Source organism: Phaseolus vulgaris, chromosome 7 (genome assembly GCF_051622355.1).
Source record: "Phaseolus vulgaris cultivar YP4 chromosome 7, ASM5162235v1, whole genome shotgun sequence".
Lineage (NCBI taxonomy): Eukaryota > Viridiplantae > Streptophyta > Magnoliopsida > Fabales > Fabaceae > Phaseolus > Phaseolus vulgaris.
In genome coordinates, this window is record NC_143504.1 from 10,853,973 (window position 1) to 10,870,184 (window position 16,212).

Here is a 16,212-nt window from a genome sequence, read left to right on the forward strand (position 1 = left end):
ATTTCAATGCATGCATTGTTTTACCAATAAAGAAATTGTTCACCAAACTAGTTGTGTTGAAATCCTTAACAAAATGCCATTGTAGAACGAAAGCACCAACATTATTAATGTTGATCATGCTCTCATTTTTCAGTCAAATTATCCTACAACTCTTTGGTCATTTGTTGTCACACATGTTGTTCATTTCTTTAATAGGACACAAACTCCTTTATTGAAAAAGAAAACTCCATTTGAGACTTTGCATGGTCATTCACCAAATCTTAGCCATTTAAAAATATTTGGGTGTTTAGTCTTTGCTAGTACCCTCAATGCCTATGTCACAAGCTTAGTTCAAGAGATAAAAAAAAAATGTGTTTATTTAGGATATAGGAAAGGTACAAAAGGTTATTCTCTTTTCATCTTGAAAATTTGACGCATTATTGTTTCAAGAAATGTAGTATTTTATGAAAATGTGTTGTCCTTTGATCATGATAAAGACACATAAAATCTTCTATTGAATTATTGGACAACATCTTTATGAATTATTTTTTAACATTTTTCAGAGGTTGTCCGATGCACCAGTCTTTTGCTTATGTACCTAATAAGATAATAATCATACCAACATTTCATTTGAGGAAAATATTGGACACAATTTTTTCCCAACATATTTAAACAATGAATCAACTAGTTTTATTACTATAGTGGAAATATAAATGAGTTCATCATCAAATGTTCTTTTACATACTTCTATTCATACAAGAAAAAGATTTGAGTACTTAAAGGATTTTCACACAATTTCTCTCTCTTAAGGTACTACCCATTAGTCTTAGAGTATTTTGTCTCCTGTCAATTATGTTTAGTCACACATTATTTCTTGTTCTACCATTTTTATCTTAAAATGGGTTAACCTCTCTTATGAGTTATTTAAATATGATTGTTGAAAAGAAGCCATGAGTAAGGAGTTATTGCTCTTAGCAAAACCAAACTTGGTGCTTGGTACTTCCCCCAAGAAAGAACCCAATTGAATGTAAATGGGTTTACAAAATTAACCATAAGTCTAGGGCATGATTGGTTGTTAAGGGGTACACACAAATAAATAATTTAGATTATTTTGAAACCTTCTCTCCAACGACAAAACTTAATTTTATCCGATTTATTCTATCAGTTGCAACATCAAAATGTTGGTTTTTAGAGCAACTTGGTGTAAACAATGTTTTTATTCATGGTGACTTGCAAGAAAAGGTATATATGATTCCACCACCAGGTTTACATCTTAGTAATCCACAACAAGTTTGCAAATTGCAAAATTTTATTTATGGTTTAAAGCAAGCTAGTAGAGAATGAAATTTCAAACTTACTTCCACTATTATATCTTTGGGTTTTGTTCAAAGTATCTTTGGTTACTCTTTCTTTGCAAATACTAAGGGTTCCTTTTTTCTTATTATTTTTGTGTACGTTGATGATATGATACTCACTGGAAACAATGTAGAAGAGTTGAATGTTGTAATAAACCATCTTAATGCTAGTTTTAGAATCAATGACCTTGGTCGTCTTCACTTTTTCTTAAGATTGGAGATTTGTCCTTCTAATAATGGTATGTACTTAATAAAAGAAAGTATTGTCTTGACCTACACTCTGATAGTGACATGTTAACTTGCAAACATGCATAATCTCCTATGAATCTATCTTGCTCTTTGTGCATTGATGAAGGAGAATTGATGGATAACCCCCCTAAGTACCGAAGACTTATATGATATTTGTTGTCCAACATTGGAGTCAATATTTTTCTCAACTAAGGCAACCTCACATGCAAGTTGAACATCATGTTCTCATATATTTAAAGGGATATCCGGATATTGGCCTATTTTTTTTCTTCACAAAACAATTGTAGTATTCAAACTTTTTTAGATTTTGATTGGGCTAGTTGTCCTCACAGTAGTAGGCATTCTAATTAACACAAGATATTGAATTTTTTATTGGGATGCTTTGGTTTCTTGGAAGTTCAAGAAGTAAAAGACTATCTCTAAAAGCTAATAGAACATTAGTCTCACTTGCTATTTAACTTTAATGGTTGTATTATTCATGTGACTTTAATCTCTTTTCCTACTCCTTTTGTAACTTTATGTGATAATAGAGAATTTATACACACAATAAAAAAATCCTGCATTCATAAGCGTACAAAAGTATATTGAAGTTGATCATCATTTAATTGGAGACAAACTTCAAGATGGTCTCATTCACTTAGTACCTATCTCCTTTTCTTATCCAATTATAAATCTACTTACTAAACTTTTTTTATCCTCAAACATTCAAAGCAAATATTTTCAAATTCAACCTCTACAATTTAAAAAGATTTGCTTTTCAAATTTAATAAATAATAAACTCATGGAATTTCAATAAACTTCAATTAATATTAATGACATATTTTCAACCGTTAGTCACACATTTAGACATAACAATATTCATGATTATAAACAATACGCATGATTATGCATTCACAAAATCTCAATAATCTAATTTGTGTTTTAATTTTTAATATTTATTATCATTCAACACTTCTATATAAATACACTCTTTTACTATTTGTTTAGATATTAAGAGAAAAAGAACTATTATTCTTTTCTCTATTTTTTTCCTTGTTGTTTATTTTGTAGGAGTGATGAATTGTTGGTAACTTTTATAAATTAATTATTTGTTCTCCTTATATATTTGTAATATTTTTAGGTTAAAAACTTTAATATATAATTTTCATCATTTGTATGATAAATGAATTGGACTCACACCTTTAGATAAATGATTAATAACTTTAACATAACTATAATGATCTGAAATGTGAAAGAAAAGATGGTAAATTCACGAATCTAAAATTGGAATCGTACTGAACAAAAGTATTGTAAATAATAATATTTTTTGTATTTATGACGAGGAAAACATTACAAGACATGTATACAAAAAGCAAAATATTGTTTGATACATAAGGAAAAAACATTACAAGACATCTATCTTATCATTGAAACTTGTATTAATTTTGAAAGTTGACAACCTTTCACCTTTCTAAAGTATCCTTAATTGACAAAGTGGGTGGTTTTGTGTATAAGACAATTATTTTTTATTCTTGTCTCTTTATTTGGGTTTATTATACAAGTGAGAGTTATCTTCATCACATTGCTGATTTATGCTTACTTTTTTTTTTCTCATAAGCAAGTCTAGCTATGAAAACATTGCCAAGAAGGTTTGTTTCTTTTCTTTCATGTGAAAAAATCAATTAGGATTGTCATCATTGAAATCTATTTCTGCACTTGGTATGATATAACTGATGAAGTTGTTGATTTTTTTATTTTTTTATTTCTTGTTTCAGTGATCCTTGCACTTCTTGGTGTTCTAATTTAAAACAAATATAATGAATGATAACATGTGGCCAAGCTTGATTTAAAAATGAAAATAATAATAAAAAATAATGGTGATGATACTTATATCTCCACCCAACTCTGTTTACATAGATTTGTCTTTGCCCTTACTAACAAATAAATGGCAGAACCTTAAGAAGAACCAAGATTCAATCACATTATTTTATTTCTTAGAATCCGCTCATACTTATCCTCATGTCAGAATCCACAACTAATCCAAACCTTTTCTTCAATATTAAATAATCAATCACTATACTATGGATGCAAGACTATTCCTGGGTAAGATATATAATACCATTATCATATTTCTCTTTGTCTCATTAGTGTTTTATAACAAAATATCCAAAATTGGTATTGTTTTAATAGCCTTGTCAATTTTACTTTTTCTCTCTTTATGTACATACCCCATGATGACAAAGAAAATATGTGACATAGGTTAGGGATGATAAAGGAGTCCGGATCCGCTGAAAAAAAAAATGTCATCTATCTAATCCAACCTGCTAGTCCGTTTAAGTCCGTTTTACACAATATGTAGTTAATGAAGGCTAAGTGGAAGGTAGGGTAGGGTAGGCTAACCCGCATGATTCATATAACTTAAATAAAACAAAATTATGCACTCCATATTTTTTGATGTAGTCTCATATTCTAAAAAATTCTAAAATTATCCATTCCAAATTTTACAATATGAAATACAATTTTTTATTCTGGATTGTGTAATCTGGAATATTGTACAATTCGAAACACAAATTTTAACTTCCAAATTCTATAACCCTGGAAGTCTCTTAAATTCAGATTCTGTAATTTTTACTCACATTTTATTATACATGGGTCGTGAGAATAATATTGTGAGATCATTCACCTAATCAATCTAAATAAAAAAATAATTAAATTTATTCAAAATTTCTATTTTTTTTTTATATTTCTTATGTTGGCTGACCCACATGCCTGCGTGTTAGTCCTTATGCGGGACGAGTCAACCTGACCCATATTTAACGAGCCAACCAATTTACATTTTTCAAATTAAATGTGATGCGGTCTTACGTGGACGCGGATGGATCAATCCACATTCTCATCACTAGTATGTAATTCCTAAACTATACCATTGATATTTCATATTAAACAAAATTCTTCATATTTCTATATATATATATATATATATATATCCATTTTTCTCTCTATGTATATTAAAAACATAGAGCTCTTTAAATGGGAGATTCAATTGCAAGCCAATGCTCAATAAGAATTCAAAGTTGGATTATGTAAATTAATTTTATAATGTGATTTATATGAAATAGATGTTGGATTTTAAACTTGAATATGATTTGGGAAATAATAGAAATATAGTTTTCTTTGCAAAGAAAGTTGTCTCACGGTTGATAATCAGTAAAGGGTGTGAGAAGAACAAAGAAACTGTTCATATAGGAATTCTCATGAATAAAGGTAAGTGTTTATTTCTATTATAATGAATGTATGGAATGTGAGAATTACAATCCGTAAAATTCTTATGATGATGTGCATTATTTTTTATTATTGTATGTTTTTTATTTTTTATTTAATACTTTATTAATTCCATTTTTAAATGAATGAAACAAGTTTCAAGTGTTTTATTGTAAATCACTCCAAACCATATTTATGAATTAGTAATTATATCTAGCAGTGTATGGAAGAGAATTTTTTATTTAGTCTATATAAATTATTTTCTTATTTTTCTCTTAATAACAATTTAAAATCATAGCATAAAAGCTACGTCAAGGGTAACCACTAATATAAAAAAAGATTAAAAAACCAAAAAATAAACATGCTTAATCTCTTAAATAATGGTATAATGGTATTAATAACAACTTAAGATACTTAAATTTATGAAAAATTTAAAATATAATTATGTTATTTTTCATTTTTTATATTGAAAGACATAAGCAATAAATATGCTAATACAATATTACAGTCACGTAATCCTAATTAAAAACAAAGATAAAAATCCAATTATAAAATATAAAATATTTTAATTAATAAAACAAAACTTTTTATATAAAATTTCAATTGAAAATAGCTACAGTTATGCTGAAAACTTCACTAAGCCATTCTATTTTAAAATTTGAAAGCAATCTATTATATGCTACAAGTTGTTTAAAGAATTAATGATGACATCTGGGTGCTCATGTGAATATTATATTAGCCAAAACTTTTTTTTATGGTAAAGTTTCAATCACTTTCTATATCGCACACATGATTGCGCATAAAGGACAAATAATTCAAGTTTTTTACCTTACAGTTTTAACCCAAGGGACATTTTTATAAACAACTGTTCTAATTAACAAATGAAAAAGTAATACTTTTTTATATTCTAAAAATATTACATATTTATTTGCTGAGAGTAATAAGAAGATTAATAAAAAATCATTATAAGAAAACATATTCAGTGATTTAAGCTTTCTTGTTGATCATACTTCAAATCAATGATTGTGCACTTGGATTCTTCAAACCCAATAAGAGGTTTCATGAGGGTTTTAGGAGAGTGTGGAATGAGGATATCCCTATCTTTTCATGATTTAATTAGTTAGAATGGCTATTCATGAAAATAATCTTATCCCTTCATCCAAACAAATAATTGCTCACTTATAAACATGATAATGTCTTCATACTAAGAAAGAAGAAGATTTCCTCCACATGTTAAACAAATTCTTCTAAATAGTCTTTAAAGTAATATATTTACAAAAACAAGTTATTGCTGGCTGTTGTCTTTTTTAGAAAATTATTCTTTGCCAACCCTAAACCCTAACCACAATTTTAAAATCACTTTTAGCAAACTTACCTAAAAAGTTTAATTATAGTAACAATCACTTATTAAAATAATTTTTTTTTGCAATTTAGGGTTTCTATTCAAAACTTGATGGTGTCTCATTGTTGAAGGGGAAAGGTTGCTATAGAAAACTTTCAATGACAAAGCTTCTTGTCCTTCATTCTCTACCTAGTGTCCAAGACAAACATTGCTTATTGGTTGGATCATCATCAGGATATACATATTAATATATCAAGTTGTTTTTTACTGCACCTCCATAACTTCTTTTCACTCTCCCATACTTCTTAAAATATCACAAATTTATTTTATTCTATTTATGTTTTTTATTTCGAAATGGGTGATCCGAAAAACTCCAAATTATAGAATCCAAAAACTATTTCCAGATTTAAAAATACCTTCAAAATTCTATAAACTATAATGTTTTCTTTAGAAGATTATATTACAGGATTATAGAATTCATAAGGTATTTTTAGATACAGGAATAACTTATAGATTATATAATCTAGAATGTATTTTTTAAAGAAAATAAAAATTTCAGACTGTAGAATCCAAAAGGTATTTCAAGAACCAGAAATATCTTCCAAATTCTCTAATTCAAGATATGTAAATTAAAAGAAATATATTCAAGAACCAGAAATATCTTCCAAATTCTCTAATTCAAGATATGTAAATTAAAAGAAATATATTCAAGAACCAGAAATATCTTCCAAATTCTCTAATTCAAGATATGTAAATTAAAAGAAATATATACTAGATTATAGAATCCAAAAGGTAGTTTCGGATATTTCCAATAGAAAAAAAATACATTACGGATTGTAAAATTCAAATAGTATTTTTGGATTAATTCTACAATTTAGAATATATACAATATTTTTAAGGATAAAATGATATTTTCATAAAAACTATAACTTGTCAAGAGAAACTATAGAGGGGCAAGAAGAAACATCCATATATAAAAGTATTCCAATGTGGGAATTAAATGGTTCACTATAAAATCATGGGTTGACAACAAAAAGTTGTATCTTTGAACAGAAATTCCACCCGCCAACACTTTACAGAGATAAACTTTATAATAAATATCTCTTTTTATTCAAGACACTACTCGAAAATCCCCACTATACCTTTCGTTCTATCTTTTCAGAATTTTATCCATCATTGTTCAATCATATTCCATAACTGGTTGAAACAAACATGAGATTCTACCTCCAACACCTTCTCCGTTTTCTTTTCTGTCCCCTTAGGAGGGGCCCTTAGCTTTATGAACATTAAGTGTTAATTTGAACAGTGGTGGAAGACTGATCTTTCTTTTTATATCTTTTTAGATGGTTTATTTAGGAAATATATTCCGTATCTATTGTGCCTATCTGGTATCAATGAAAATAATCGGAGAACAGAAATTATTCTGTTTTTTCAGATATTTTGTTTACTAGCATCATCATCAGCAAAGGAGAGACTTTATTAGTTATCTAATATCATAGGAAAGTTTTCATCTTTAGCTTAACCAAAAGGAAGTGTGATGTAATTTAGATAAAAATATAAAAACTCATGACAGCATTCCACTAATGATTTTAAAGCCAACTACATGAAAATGTGCATCTATAGAATAGATACATAAAAAGAATTTGTGCTTGAAATATCCAAAAATACACCAGACACTTGTATTCCTTCCCTTCACGAGGGAGAGTTTAATTTGGAAATTACTCTAGAACAAACATGGGAATAATAGCAATGTCTTTGAACGAGTATTCATGAAACTAATTTTGACAATCTGTATAGAAGTGTCATGATACAGCAAGATGAAAAGAAAATATGTAGAAGTCATATAAACTAAAGGTTATTTATACACATGAAATATAAAACTGAAGGTCATTTCTTTCTCAATAAGATGAACAGAAAAGATACCGCAACTATGGCTAAACCTACAAATGAAAAAAATCTTGAAATTCTCCATTAACACTACCAGGAAACCTTTATGACATGCCTGCAATTGTTCTAAATATGCCAACTGACTCTGTTGTAAGGAATGAAATCAAAGAAAAATTGTGCTACCTGATTTACAACCTCTAGTAAAGTTTCCATTTTCAACAATCTATGATGGAGCCTAGATGGTGAAAGACTGACATTCAAAAACATTTCGGGTAAAGATATCTATGGGCACATTGCATAAGCTTAACTTTTCAAACTTTGCTAAAAGGACCAATGCCTTTTCTATTTAGACTCTGTCCTGAGTATCAAATTCAGATCAATGAGCTTTAAGTCCTCATTTGAAGACCCATAGGTATCGCCTGCTGTTAATTCAGGACTTGGCCTGACCAGAAAGGCCTAAGAATTATCACGTAGTGCCGGGAAGCTAACCCCTTCCTTTAGATGGCTTACTGCCGTGGGACATAACCATTTCAGCATGTTTGGACCTAAAATCTGGTGGAGAAACAGATGCACATAGTGTTAAGCAAGGAACTTAATCAGTACATACATGCAAATTGGTGTCAGTAAAGACCACAGATTAGGGAGAGACCAAAGTTATGTTTTTGTATGCACCAATGTTGAATGGATGCCGGTAGCTCTGCCCAGACTTCATAGCCAGCCATTTTGCACGATTTCCTTCATAATACTGTGGGAAAAGGGCACCAAATGACATCTTCCATGACATAGATAAAGACAAAGCATTTTAGGGGAGTACATTCAAATGAAAACCCACCTCTATGGTTGTCATATTACGAAGGATAAGGTAGACATGCCATCCAAAAAGAGTCAAAAGAATTATGGTCAGGCCCACCACCATCGTTCCATACAAGACCTGAACACCATTTATAAGTCTTATTGTTAGATTATGATTTAAGAAAAATAAGGATTAATAAAAGAAGAACAAGTTACTCATGTTTTCAGTATGTTTTCTCAATAGAAAGCCATGTAAAGCAACAATCATTCTCTAACACTAAGTTGCAAATTATAAGTTTATAATTATCACCAAAAGAGGAAAAATAAAACCAGGATGCTTCATCTTTTACTTGTGATGAAAATAAGTGTGGATAGAGAAAGTAGTCTATCAAGAGACCACTTATTTAATGTGTTAAAGTATTTCACTGCCTATCGCAGTCACAAATTATATTAAGAAGTTTAAGCTTAACTCATCTCCACAAAACTAGCTTGTAAGGTAAGGTTTGCTCTCACTTATATACTGTAAATTATATCTCTAGTCGAAGTAGGATCTTCAACACACACCCCTCATGCCGAGGCATGGACATCTTGTGCGTGGAACTAGATATTTGTGGGTGGTTCAATGGTGGATGTCATAACAGGCTCAACAAACCTTGATGTGAGATCTCTAACAAATTTGAAATACTAGAAAGAAGTATATGCAATGACTCTTTTCTCCCGCAGAAGTTTTCCATTTGGATCCATGGGAATGTCTTCTAACAAGCATGAAGCTTCTAGGATATTGCAACCATAGTGCCAGATTGAGCCATCACAGATTCACAATACCTAGAAAACACACAAGGTGACCCAAATCCTTAGTCAGAAAGTGATCAAAGATATTTCAATTGATAGATTCCTGCCTCATCACAGCACATAATGAAAGTGACATCATCTCAACTCAAACAATTAAATAGACAACCTGAACTTGGGATGAGTGTCAATAGGGTATGAAATGGTTTGTCTCACTACAAACATCATAGAATGACAGAAGCAGCAAATCAATCTAGACTTCCCATGGGCAACATATCCAAGTGGTTTCTCCCTATAAGCTTATACATAATCTCCAAGGAGAAAGGCAATCTATCCTTCAGGTCCCACCCACCACAGGATTTCTGTCGCACAGCCTCTGTACCAGAATCATCAATGTCTCCAGTGTCTTGAGATTTTCCCTGCGTCGCATCCATCTATCAATGAGGTTCCTCTATCTACTGTCAGAAATCCTCTAGATGGGTTTGAGATCCCTATGGGTCAAATTTATTGTGTCTAGTGGTCTCCCACAACACAACCCTTTTCTTGATTGAATCTTGTGTCACTCTCTAGATCTAAGAACTCTAATGCCAACCGGGACTGCAGAATTAACAAGAGACATGGATCTTACTTTATTAAAGAACTGAATTCCAGACTAGACTCAGTGTAAAGTGGGTCTAAGACTAATGTACCCTTGTGCCAAAGACTCCTCGCTATAATGGTACAGGGGAGGGTCACTATGCAGCATTATGCTTGCATATGCAAAGTGTATAAACTGTGTGTAGTGCAAATGAAATACATACAGAAATTCAAGAGACCCTAGACTCTAATATCACAAACAATCAACAGTCTCAGCTAAAAGCCCCTTTCCCTATTAGGATACAGATAGTAACTAAATGATTTAACAACTTCTCTAACTAACTAACTATTGGGTCAGTTTGGGACCTATCAGCCATTGCCCATCCCGTTTTCTTCCAACATAGATATGCCCAATCATTGGCATGGCTGTCAAACTGTCAATCCACCTTGTAAAACCTTACGAGGGCACAGCTTACCTTCAATTAATTCAACTCACGCTAGGGTTAATTCTCATCCAACTCACAATTCTATATCAATTGTGCATGTTCAGTGATCTGTAACACTTCAGAAAAAAACCGACAGAAAATCAAGAGTTTTCAGGTGTGACTAATACAGAGTCAATGCTCGTTTTCTTTCTCCCAATTAGTGCATGACTTTCTCATTTCTCTCTCCCACATTAAGGCAGCGTTTTGTTACTTTTTTTCTCACAATTCTCATCTATGTTGAAAGCTCCATCTCCACTCCATTCAATGACATGATTTTCTCACTTCTCTCGCAATTCTCTCTAATTTCTGCTCTTCAGAACTGTAAAATGCCATGCTGATATGCTGTATGTGTGACATAGAGTATCACTGTATCTGATATAAATTGTTTTACTGTGTCTGATAATAATCTCCATATGATAAGTGTTGTCTACTGTAGAAGCAAACACTAGGCTTACACAATTTTGAAAACTCAAAGGAAATAAGCAACTGTTCATTTTTACGGAGAGTATGATAAAATAAATATTTAATAAAGATATATTTAAGTAATAGTGAACTGCAAAAGCAATGAAAGGGAAAAAGCAAAAAACAAGCCTCAACTTACAGGATCTGGCAAGTGCAATCCTGAGCTTTACTTTTGAAAATTAATTCATCAACAACATAGTGTCTCAGTAGCTAGTTTCTTTTCGTATAAAACAGTGGGTAGAAAACTAAACCAACAAAAAGAATTGATAGAAAGGGGCTACAAAGAAACCATTTTCCAAAAAGTGGAAGATTCAGGGAACTTTTTTTCTTGTTCACAATCAAACATCAAATCGAACTAGGATAGAGGGTACAAATGATGAAAAAGTTGCAAATATAAGGGCAACAGATGGAGGTTATTCCAGCAGCTTACTTGCCGGATATAAGATTGGGTGATTCAAGATATTTCAAATCATGATTATGTCTTGCAAGTTACTACAATATGGCCATATGACCAGCTATAATCTGTGGTAGTAAATGTTGGGCTTTAAAGGGACGAGAAAAAAATTAAGTACCAAAAATGAGCATGTTAGGATGGATGTGATCACAACAGAACGGACATGATATAAATTATTGTATACAATGAAATATTGTTGTGGCAACCATGGAAGGAAAGATGATAGAAAATTGACTAAAGTGGTTTGGGCACATGAAAGGATCAGTAGAGACACTAGTTAGGAGAGTAGATCGTGTGGTTTTTATTAGCACTATGAAAAGGGAGAAAGACAAACCAAGAACGACGTTACAAGAACTATTAGAAGGGATGACACGCCGAATAATACCCATAGAATTTGGCTTTTAACCATGTTAATGAGCCCGTGTAATCCATGTAACCTATCTCACTTAGAGAGATAAGACTTAAAGGAGCTTGCAATTTCAATTGGTTCAGTTTTGAGGGGAAATAACCTACCTTATCCAATAATTGTGGTTTTGTCATTTCCTCATTTGATCAAATTTTTTTCAAATCTGATTCAATCCAATTTAAATCAGTTGTTATTGGATCAATTTTCAGTTTTTCAAATTAAGAGAATTTATCAATTAAGACAATACACAATCATTACATTGAAACATAATAAATTTTTGTGACACAATACACTATCCAATACCGATAATGCAAATTATTAAAAGGGGTGAGATGGTGAATAATATCCAATAGAATTTGGTTTTAACCATGTCCAATGGTACCGTGTAATCCAAGTAACCTATATCAGTCTGAGGGATAAGACTTAAAGGAGCTCACAATTTGGACTGGATTAGTCTAGAGGAAAAAAAAACCTATTCCAATCATTGTGGTTTTGCATATGATCAATTTTGATTTTTTTTTTTTACCAAATCTGATCCAATCCAATTTAAATAAGTTTGGATTGGAACAATTTTCAGTTTTTTAAATAAATAAAAAATGATACACGTAATAAAAATTCCAATAATCACATCACATCCGAACATAATAAACTGTGTGTCTACACAATCCAATACCCATTATGGAAATTATGTCCAGACAAACATAAAATCCCAATTTTTGACATTACATGCAAAATAGTCCAAATTCCAAAATAGAAATTATGCTAACCCAATCTTAAACATCAGTACTGGTAGTAAGCAATACTAGACAAGCAGTAACAAATTCCATCCAGATGAAATTCTATTTATGTGTAATCCTTGGTTCTTTCAGTTTATGATTATTTGGATCAATTGCTAACTTTCCGTGGTAGGGTAGCTATTGCATTGGAACACTCTGTTAAGACTAGTGTGGTTGTTGTTGGAGCGACTACAAAACCCATTACGGTGCATGCTATATATATAATCAGGTATGATGAAGTAAAAATGTAATTTAAGCAAACTAAATAAGGAAAGGTACACGGGTTCTCTCAACATAAGAGTGTGTATTAGCTTATAACTGGAAGAAAAAAGAAATTAAAATTATTTGCAATTGAATAAACTAGAAGGAGACATGTAATAACACGAATAGATTACAAGTAACTACGACAAATTCCAGCATTTGAAATTAACTTAATGATTCAAAAGTTAAAAAATGTGTTGAAAGATTTTGAAGTATGAACAGACTGCAGCCTTTAGAAAGGATAAACATGTATAGCCTATAAGTTTTTATATATATTTGACAGGAGTAGAAATCAATTGCACATATATTAGAACATCTTTAAATAACAATAGCAAGCAACTTACATAAAAGATCTTAAGAGAACTCCCTTTAATGGAGTCCCAGTCCTTCTGAAATACACAGCTTATAAATATGACCTGCACATTGTAAAAGCTTATGTCAAATAAGAATAATATCCACTACAGAACCAGTAGATGCCAGATTGAAAGCATACCGTAGCATATATACTTGACATGGTGGCATATAATACAAAAACAAAGAAAGCCTTATAATTCCAATAACCGACACAATTATTTATCCACAAGCAGTGATGATCCTACATCAAATTTAGCAACCAAACAAAAAGGTCAAAATAAATCCTTGTTTTGTGAACTGAAATGCTAAAGTGAACTCAAAGTAACATACAACTGACCTACCATTTTCAGAATACACCTTCTGCAAACTCGACAATGATGGGTCCTCGGAGGTTTGTAAACAAAGCATTTGTCACATTTCTTCAGTTCTTCATTCTGCAGCAAGTTAATCAAGGAACTCAGCAACAGATCAAATAAAGTAGATCATCAATATCAATATGTAAGAAAAAAAATAACAATATCAATCAACACCTTAATCTGTCATAAACACATCAACAACAACTTTACACAATTTAAAAGCAACACCTAAATCCTTGGCCATAAGAAACCAAAATGAATGAGGAGGTAATGCTAGAGAATCTAATCTAATCATAAAAATTATAAAATTCCGATCTGGACCAAACTCATCCCCAAAAGTTCATTCATAGGATATATATTATTTTGGTCATATTACTAGTCAACCGGGATCTCCAACAAGAAGATATACACAAGAGCAAAATTCTACAAGTTAAGCACCATAAACTCTTCAATAATCATACACAACAGCTAATTTGAAGCACCTGCAGCATTGATCCATTGACAATTTACAAATAAACCAAGATTCAGAAAATTTCACTTCAATTTCCTACTTAATTCACGCAAGGAACACAAAGAAGCTACACACTTAAAGACACAGATCATATTCCCAAACATCAAATGTAAACGCTAAGCATTCCCGGGATTCATTCAACACAGACCCATTATAGAGATTTGAGAAAAGCTTACATCTTTGGAGAATTCAACATCTGGGGCATAGGAAGAAGGGACGTGACCGGGGTCAGTGACAACGCAGGAAAAGAAGGAGAAGAGGGAAAGAGAGGCAAAGAGAGAGAAGAGGTACGCATTCAAAGTGCCAGGGGAACTCTGCAAATCGAGCCAGTCATGGAGGAAGACGAAGATTGAACTGTAATACACAAAAGACATTAACGAAAACACTGCCAACACAGGCACTGACAGAAACCTTTTGCCCTTTGTCGACATGGAGAATTAGAAAACCCCTTCTTCCGTTTGATCTTGCTACTCGATTTCTTAATTACTAATCTTTAGGAGTTTTTCTATTTCCTTCTGCATCTTCTCAACTAAATTCTTCATTTTACACTACACTACATGTAAAAAAACTATTAGTTGGTGTAAATGTAATTTTTAACATAAACTATAATTTTTCATGTTCTTTCTATTTTACATATCTATACATATTTTTATTGTAAATAAAAACCTTTTTTTTCTTGGTTATACATAATGTAAATTCTTTGTAAGTGTATTCAAGCTTTTTTTTAGTTTTTATTAAAAGTATACCAATGTAAAAAAGTAATGTTAGGAATAAGCTTTTTTTAAAGAGATTTTTTGTGAAAAAGTAGTTGGTCCAGCTTCTTAAAAATGATAAGAAAAAAAAAAGTGGACCAGAGACTAAGTTAATTGTTAGGTATTAAAACTATTTAATCACTGTAGTTTTTACGATATATTCTTCAGTATAAAATAAAGTATTTAACATATAAAATATTTCTCTAACAGATAAGGATTTAACAGATAAGGATTTAAAGATGATTGAATTATGTTTTATGAATACATTTATTAAAATTGAATCAATGTTATGCAATTATTAATATTGTTATTTTTTTTCATGTAATAATATCATAAAGTAAATACTTCATCTCTACCAGTTGTACCCATTGCACTATACCTTCCCCATTTCCAACTCCAACACATACATTTTCTCCTCTCCTAGCTCTCACCTCTATCTTTGAAGGTGTTGCAGCTATAGTTGCATCTTTCCCATTGTGTTGGTGCAAACATACACTCTCATTCAAGATGAGTCATTCTTCCAATCACATCTTCCCCAACCCATTTTGTTGCATCAAGACCTTTCACATCAGTTGCAGCTCCCTTGACATCATTAGTACCATCACCATTGTTAGTAGTCACATCATTATTAAGATCCTAACCACTATCAATTCCTTCTATAGTTATTTTATATGTGTACTATGTGTATGACATTATTTTCGTATATAAATAATAAGAAGAATTTCAAAGTAGATTTACTTAAGCTCGATCGGACAAACATATTGTACTACACTCTGAATCATCCTCATGGATCTTATAGAGAAAGATAGAATAACAACTGAAAGTTGACTTCTTGCTGTAGGTGGCAAGAAGAACGGTCAAATTTGTGAGAGTTGGAGAGCTTGTACATAACTTTAGGTAATTTGTCGTGGATGATCGGTAGGTAATTTTAATTTACCTATAAATTTTTGTTATCTATGAATTTTAGTGGTGGGTAAATTCAATTTTTTTTTAGTGACAACATTGATGCTATGACTAAGTTGTTATTTGATGATTATAAGTTGTGTCCTTTCTTACATGAAGTATGATTTTTTATGTGATGTCTGACTTTCTTTTCATATAGAAAATTGACATATTTTTTTTTTAAATTGTTAAAATATGAAGAACTATTGAATTGCTTTGTTTGTATACCTAAAGTCTAGTGTTC

The 16,212-nt window shown here is 31.1% G+C and overlaps 1 protein-coding gene across 1 annotated transcript; it reads right to left on the bottom strand.

Annotated features, from left to right (window-relative positions):
* Positions 1–7,983: 7,983 nt before the first annotated feature.
* On the bottom strand, positions 7,984–14,831 carry LOC137828496 (DHHC-type zinc finger family protein). Its single transcript, XM_068635105.2, has 7 exons — positions 14,451–14,831; positions 13,749–13,841; positions 13,547–13,648; positions 13,398–13,469; positions 8,885–8,983; positions 8,702–8,797; positions 7,984–8,604 (listed from the first exon to the last, which is right to left on the bottom strand). Exons 1-7 carry the CDS (start codon positions 14,703–14,705, stop codon positions 8,509–8,511), a joined length of 813 nt encoding a protein of 270 aa, XP_068491206.2. The 5' UTR covers positions 14,706–14,831; the 3' UTR covers positions 7,984–8,508.
* Positions 14,832–16,212: the final 1,381 nt, after the last annotated feature.

Coding starts and splice junctions, on each gene's coding strand:
- LOC137828496 (XM_068635105.2), bottom strand. CDS start 14,705: ATGTCGACAAAGGGCAAAAGGTTTCTGTCAGTGCCTGTGTTGGCAGTG. Junction 13,842..14,450: donor ATGTTGAATTCTCCAAAGAT/GTAAGCTTTTCT, acceptor AACTTGCTGCAG/AATGAAGAACTGAAGAAATG. Junction 8,984..13,397: donor GTTCTCTTAAGATCTTTTAT/GTAAGTTGCTTG, acceptor AATGGTGTTCAG/GTCTTGTATGGAACGATGGT.